This window comes from Mus pahari, chromosome 10 (assembly GCF_900095145.1).
Source record: "Mus pahari chromosome 10, PAHARI_EIJ_v1.1, whole genome shotgun sequence".
NCBI classification, from domain to species: domain Eukaryota; kingdom Metazoa; phylum Chordata; class Mammalia; order Rodentia; family Muridae; genus Mus; species Mus pahari.
In genome coordinates, this window is record NC_034599.1 from 31,472,647 (window position 1) to 31,480,146 (window position 7,500).

A 7,500-nucleotide genomic window follows, 5' to 3' on the forward strand; every position below is an offset into this window, starting at 1 on the left:
CACACACACACACACACACACACACACACACACACACACACACAATGGAGTAAAAAACCTAAAGCATGACAAAAAGAAATGATGGAAATATTTCTCTTGAATGTATTTTGAGATGTTTGGAATTTTTATTTTACTAGGTTGTCCCTGAAACAGGGAGATAAACTGGATGACCTTGCAAAATCCCTTGCATTTTAGGATTAAGAAGAAAAAAAAAAAAAGATGGTCTCTAGAATTCCAGTGAAAGGATTAAGGAACAGGACCCAGATACAGGGCTCAGCAATCTGCCATCCTTGCCCTGGCCACTAGGGGTCTCTGCGGATCCATAGCCTCAGACCAGCTCACCAACCCCTCCCAGATGGCTACCTCCAAGACTTACTTGCCTGGCCTGAGGGGAGGGTGGGATGCATTTCAGTGTCACACTTCTACTGGAAGCTTGTCCCACCTTTCTAGGCATGGGCACGGACAGTCCTCTTGACTCTTCCTTACTTCCTATCACCTTACACAGGGCACACAGAAAGGGTCTCTCTTGTGCAGATGTCTGTTGCCTTAGCTTGGGAATAGGTTTTTGAGGGAAAGAAGGTTGACTCTTTGACCCTGTGCCTAGCGCATTTTGGAGTGTGTGCTAGATGCTTCATAGATCTGTGGTCTGACCGGGCTGTACGCGTGTCTAGGTGGTTGAGGAGGTTGCCTCTGTCCCCAGACAGCCTTTCTGGCAGAGTCCCTCTGTTCTATCACAGCCAGAGTCCTGCCTTAGACCAAGAAGAGCTAGGCTTGCAAAAGCAAGGAAGCCAAGCACATATAAACAAATCATCTAATCCTGTCCTGTTCCACCCCAGCTGGGGGCTTTGGCCTCAAGGGAAAGGCAGTCCAGGCCTGTGGAGACAAGCAGCAGCTGCTGCTCTTAAGGAACATTCCTTCCCGGAAGGAGTGGAGCACTCAGGTTTCACCCACCCGGCAGGAACTACACACTATGAGGCCCAACAGAAGTCACAGCTCTGCTGCTGTGGCGCAATGAGGTAGCACAAATCCACTTCTTGCCTCCTTGGTCTGGGGTGTTGCTTCCCGGTTTAGGTGGTAATACTCCTGAGGTGGACCACCTTCCTTTGTCCCCACCCGATCTGAAAAGTCACAGGTCACGTCCTCAAGATGATCAATCATGGGACAGAGGTCCTAGGGCCTTGGCAAGAGTGAGTGGAGTATATTGCCTTCCACCTCCCTGATAACTTTGGAAAAGCAAAGCTTGCTGCGTGTCAGGGAGACGGCTACCCCTCTGAGGGAGAGATGGGCTGTCAGTGACTTCCACAGGCTGCTGGGGAGTCCCAGAGTTGGCTCCTTCACAGGCTGCTAAGCTCAGCACATTAGGATGTGCTCACTCCATACTTCCTTCCTTCCCCCTCTTCCAGTCAGTTACCAAATCCAAATTCATGCTCCACAGTAACCTGTTATGTCACCTGTAGTCTCTGCATCACTGGATTACAGTCATCCCATGCCTAACCTGGGACCAGGAACTTTGCTCTCCTTTCTATGTGTAACAGGATGCCACTGTGTTAGAAGAACACAGGCTCTATAATAACCATATACACAGTCACTACTACTACTTAGTGTATGGTGTTGGGCCTGTCTCTTTTCTTATCTCTTTTTCTCTTTCCTTGGGTGTCATAAGGAAATATAAAGTATAATGTCCATCTGAAGTCTTGTGAGGGATAAATAAAATATTACACACAGATACTTAGTGCATGCTATTTTTGTGATACAGGTAGCTCAGTCAATGCTGCAGGAGCTCCTTTCTTACAAGTTCATGTTGGAGTCATAAAAGCTCAATTAATTTGTCCTGCAATGTGTTTCTAGCACCGACCCTATTGAATATATCCCTATTTCTCTTTAAAATATTCAGCACATGGCTATAATAGTCAACATCGAAATATGTCTCCTCGGGGTTAGGAAAAAAAGGGCTTAGTGGTTCAGAGTACAATTCCAGAAGACCTAGGTTCAATTCGCAGCAACCACAGGCAGCCCTTGGCTACCTATAACTCCAGGTCCAGGGGATCTAACAACATCTTCTGGCCTCTGAGTACTGTGAGTACTGTGAGCACGTGATGCACAGGCATACATGCAGGCAAAACTTTCTATCACGTAAAATAATTTTTTTGAAAGAATACACATTTTAAATATTCTTCCCATAAATTTAGTTTCAAGATGTACTATCATTTCTATTTCAAGGTCAGAGACTGTGGCATATCCATCTGTATGTCCTCAGAGCGCAGCAGGTTCCATGAATGTTTGAATGAATAGATGGTGCATGAGTGAATGACTCTCTGTCCCCTTCTCTCCAGGGATTCTAAAAAGCTATACCCTAGCCTCTTCTCAGACTTCTTTCTGTCCTGGGAACACTTACCTTTAAAGAGCCAATAGACCACTACCTCTCCCAAGCCTGCCTGAAAAACTACATCCTCCAGGAAGCCTGGCCAATGAATCTTCAGCTTCTCCTATCAGAACGGGCAAAAATCTTCCATCCTGAGATTTGTTCAACTTGTTTTGGGGCAGAAATGGACCTGGCTGTGAGCCCTGTGCTGGCTGGGCTTCAGGCCTGGCTTTCTGTTGGGAAAGAAGGATGATCTCAAGCCACATGTGGTGTGCTCAGCCCCCCTCCCCTCTCCTCTCCTGTCTTTCTCAGCACTCCAGGTCCTGAGCATCCTATGCCGGTCAGAATTCATCCTAGACTCAAAACTCACTCCCCCTCAAATTAGGAGCTCCCAGTGAAATATTCGCCTAGCTTCTCCCAGGACCCAAGACAGTAAGCAGTCCCAAATGACTGGCAACGCACTGAGAACCATGTTCTGGTCCCTGTATTAGAGCTGATTCTAACTCTCCATAGAGACAGAGGGATGATTTTCAGATCAAATTAGCCCTGAGTGAGGCAAGAGTTGGGTTCTCTCTAGTGGGATGGTTTAGTTAGTGCTCTAGAAGGATGGGAAAACCCAGAGTGAGTCTAGAGTGTAGCGGTGGGGAAGCTACCCCTGCAGCATGCCTAGGTGTAACATGTTCTTTTGGAGCAAGACAGGATAGATGCCTGGGGAGGTGGAAACATCTAGGTATGCTGTGCTAGTTGAAGCCCTTGACACTGCCCACCCCAGCCCTCCACCCTCTGTGGTAAAAACACACCCCCATCTTCCCACCTTGGTTATATCCGCTCAGAGAAAACTGACAAATAGAAATGGAAGACCAAGCTGGGAATAGGCCAAATCTGGCAGAGCGAGTGGAAGGCCCAACACAGTGTCTGGGAATAGGGCTGTCAATTGGAAAACAAAAATGTCTCCTCCTTTGCCACACAAGGCATTGTGAACAGCACTCAGGGAAAGCCATGAGCCAGCAGTTTACAACAAAGCTGGCAGGCAGCTGGGATGTTAAGCTAGAGGATCATGTTCCAGGGGGCAACACCCCTCCTTAGGTCAGACTAGTTCTTGGGGTAGCTATTTCAGGCTGGAGGGGATTAAGGTTGGAGCATGACGAATGAGCAAACGCAAACACACACACACACACACACACACACACACACACACACACATACACACACACTCCCCCATTACTCAGTTTCCTCTCCCAACAGTGGATCTTAAGATCTTCCACTTATATCAACTAAGCCCCTGGTCCTAGTCCTTAGGTGGGTGAGGCACTCTTTCCTAAATGATCACAGGCAAGACCCCACCCATAGTGCTTCAGAGAGACAGTGACAGGAACTTAATTGTAGGGCAACATATAGCAAGCCCTAGTCACCTTCATCGCCTTTGTTCCTAGACTATAAGTCCTGCAAGCCAGAGCACCTCCCCTTACCCCAACCTGGTCTGAAAGGTCACAGATCACATCCTCAGGATGCTCAGCCTGGGGCAGAAGTCCTAGGGCCTTGGCAGGGGTGATGAGCACACTGCCTTCAGCCCCCTGACAAGTATGGTAAAGCAGAGTTTGCTGCACATCAGAGAGAAGCCCTGGTGGTCCTGATGAGGGAGAATTGGACCACCAGCACCCTCCATAGGCTGCAGGGACATCCTAGAGCTAAGAGTCTGTTCCTTCGGAGGCTGCTAAGCCCCTCATAGCAGGATTGTGCTCACTCTCTACTTCATTTCCCCTCTTCTAAATTCTTGCTTCCCAGCCATTCATTCCTTTACTCCATTCATGATCTTGGTCTCACCATGGCCACGCTTCCCCCCTCCTCCTTTCTTTCCACCCCTGCCTCACATTTCCGGCTTTTGCCTGTCAGGTTCTCTCTGTGTCTTTCTCTTCACTGATCTCTTCTGACAATACTTCAGCCTCTCCCTGTCTCCTCCCCTCCCCCCCAAGGATGCTATCCTCTCTTTTACTTCCCCCTCTTCCTCCTTCTCCCTTCCTGCATGGTGCCCCTTGCCCGATCTAGCACTACTTCTTTCAACCGATGCCTACGGGCCCCAGGTCTTTCAGAAGACATCATGGTCACAGCTGGCACCATAAAGCAACACTATTGAAGGAATGAGTCTATTTCAAGAGAATATTAGCAAGTAGAAGCATGGGCAGCTGTTTTTAGATATGTCATAGAGTGACATATCTAAAATATATAAAATGCTGTGTCAATGCAAACAACATGTGTTTCCTAGGAGCGGAAAGAACATCTACAATTTTTCATCTAACATCCTATGCAACATTTCCTGCCTTAATGATTGACCATCAGCTAAGAGAAGGAAAGCACTTTATAGAAGGGAGTCAGAGAAACCTCCCTTGGCAATGACCATGGGAAAAGGCTGGCTTGGCTTGGTAGAGAAGAGAAGTTCCATATGGAGAGATGTCCCCTTAACATACAGGCATGGAAAAATGGTTGTACTCCCTGGAGCAGTGTAGCTCATGATTGGAAGTCTGAGGCTAGACCTATGAGGTCTTGAATGTCAGGCAGGCAGGCAGACATGAAAGCCCTGGTGGCAATAGGGTCTACAGACCACACAGGCTTCAGGAGGACAAATCTAGCAGCAGCAATGTAAGGAAGCACAGGTATAGAACGGGACTGAGGGATGGCCAGGGAAGACAGGTGGGAAGGAGGTGGTGGCAACCAGAGGAAGTGATGAGAACAAACTTGAGTTACACCAAATAGGAATATCTCAAATATGCGTCCCCCGCCCCCACCCCTGCAATCCCCTGCCCCTCTAACCTACCCTTCTCCCCGTCTTTGTTTTCTCCCAAAGTGCTCTGAGATCAGAGTCTTTCTTCAAGGGCTACCAGAGCACCAGCCGCCCTCTCAGGCAGGGATCTGACGTTGCCTCCTTCCTTAAATCTCAGAGGCCCAGGGCGGGCATTCCCGGGAGGTCTGGCCTTTGCAGTTCTAACACCTGGATCACGCAGGGCCTACGTTCTTTCCACCCCACCCCCAAACTCCACTTCCCTGCAAACCCCTGCTTGCTTCAGCATTGCTTGTCAACCTCAGACAGACCTCCAACCCTGAGGGGCCACTGTAGTTGCTGAGCCTCAGGGCCCCTCCTTCCTTGCCTTTCCACCCGCTACCTTGGTACATACCCCCTAACTTCAGAGCTCAAGGTAGAGTCGGGAGGGCCCAGGAGGGGAAATCCAGGGCCTCTCCAAGGACCTGATTATTTCCAAAGACTTGTGCTAATTTTCTGATATGATCCTCACATCTCTGTGAGGCACTAAATCCTCATTACTTTTCCTGACCGATGCATTCTAATTAGATCAACACTTAAAAAAAATTCACAATAGCCACAGGATGGCTTTCCATCTCATTAACTCCTCACTTATTATTTTCATGAAAATTACTGATAAAAATGTGCATCTCCATTTGGTGAGGCCTCGCAGCCTCCTCAGCTCCTATCTTACATCTCTCCCGTCACCGGGGCTGCGCAGCATCACCATGGTAACCCACAATAATAGAAACTAATAAATTACAAACGAGATGCTCGTTGAGCAATTATTGTCCTCTTTTATGCAAGTTTCTTGCTAATTTCGATCATAAGGGAAAGTACAATAAGACTCTGAAGGAATGAGTCTATTTCAAGAGAATATTAGCAAGCAGAAGCCAAGGCTGCTGTTTTTAGATCTATAATAAAGTGATTTGGTGATTTTAAGCAATACAGGGAGGAAATAAACTTCTTGCCCTGTGTCTTATGTCGTTCTTAGCATCAGGTCCCACAGAGATTCCAGTGAGTTGGACAGGGTGCAATACTGAGTGTACCTGTGCAGGTATGTGTGTGGGTCCACAAAGTACAAAGTGTGTCCCTCCCCTCGCCTCTGCCAACCTGAGTCCTTAACATTCCTGAGATGAAAATGGCCCAGCCTTTCTTTCAGGTAGGCTTCACAGTAGCTCCCATCGCTCATCCTTGCAAAGTTAACCTGGATCCCTGTCCTTGTCTATCTAAGGAAAAAGGCTACTGTGAGCCTCCCAGGGGCATTGGTGCATGTCTTTTGGACTTCAGGAACCCTGTGACATGGAAACAAAGTTGTGAGCTTATAGTCTATGTAGATGTCAGCAAGTGCAGTGTACAGGAATAGTCAGGTAGTTTTCCGAATTTGTGGATTTGGAGAACACATCCTGTCCTGGAGAGACATAGTGTAGAATAGGCAGCATTTCCTAGGATGAGGGTGGCAGGGGAATCTTGGAAGGGGTTTGGTTGAGGTGACTTTCACAGTGGCCTTGAATCTTGGTGGGGCAGAGGTACCAAGTACAGTACATAGGTAGAGGCTGAGGGAGGAGAAGCAGTCCTGTGGAATTTATCTTTATTTACTAGATGAGCAGAATTTTGGGGGAAGGGCTAGTTTCCCTGGAGCCACTTTAATGTCCTTCAGTGTAGTCTGTCAGGAGGTCTATCTACCATCTGAAACTGTCTGCTAGGCAAGTCTCTTTTCTCCTTTATAGACCAGGACTCACCTACCTACCACATCTTGGTAAATCTTGAGTAGGGAGCCAGGAATGTTTTTGGACACTGTCTATCTTAGATATGGTCATTTAAAGGATGCTCATATTCTAGCAGGTAGATGTCAATGTAAAACGGGGGACTGTGCTGGCTAAGTATTGTGGCTAAGGCAGCAGGATCAAGTTTGAAGCCAGCCTAGGCTACATGCTAAGATCCGGTCATAAACAATCAAATAAAAAAATAAGGGCCTATGCTGCCTAATGGAGAGATGAGGGCCTTCATTATAAAAGGATCTGATGGTTCAAATTGCTTTGCCCAGGCCACTGAGGTCCTTTAGACCTTTCCACATGCCTGGCCCATCCCTGTGTGTTACCTGTGAGTGAAGGTTTATGGAGGGCTGGTTGGGGGAATAGGGCCCCCCGAGGTCATTCCTGAGCAGGTTATCACTGTGCATCTTGGTTTTGAGGCAGGTGATGTAACGGTTGCAAAAGTCCTTGCAGAGCTCATTGACTTTCTCCAACTCTAGCAGGTGGATCCTCAGGACCTGGATTGCCTTCACCATCTGGGGAGAAGAAGAGCTGTAAGCCCAGGTGTCTCTATCACATGCCCCTCCCTG

The 7,500-nt window shown here is 47.9% G+C and overlaps 1 protein-coding gene across 4 annotated transcripts in view; it reads right to left on the reverse strand.

Moving 5' to 3' along the window:
* The window catches only part of Pknox2 (PBX/knotted 1 homeobox 2), a 261,265-nt gene that overhangs the window by 25,627 nt on the left and 228,138 nt on the right, over nucleotides 1-7,500 (reverse strand). For all 4 annotated transcript variants that reach the window (XM_021207266.1, XM_021207267.2, XM_029543247.1 and 1 more), the window contains one exon: nucleotides 7,258-7,446. In XM_021207266.1, coding sequence (XP_021062925.1) covers nucleotides 7,258-7,446 — 189 coding nt within the window. The remainder of the gene's footprint in view (nucleotides 1-7,257; nucleotides 7,447-7,500) is intronic.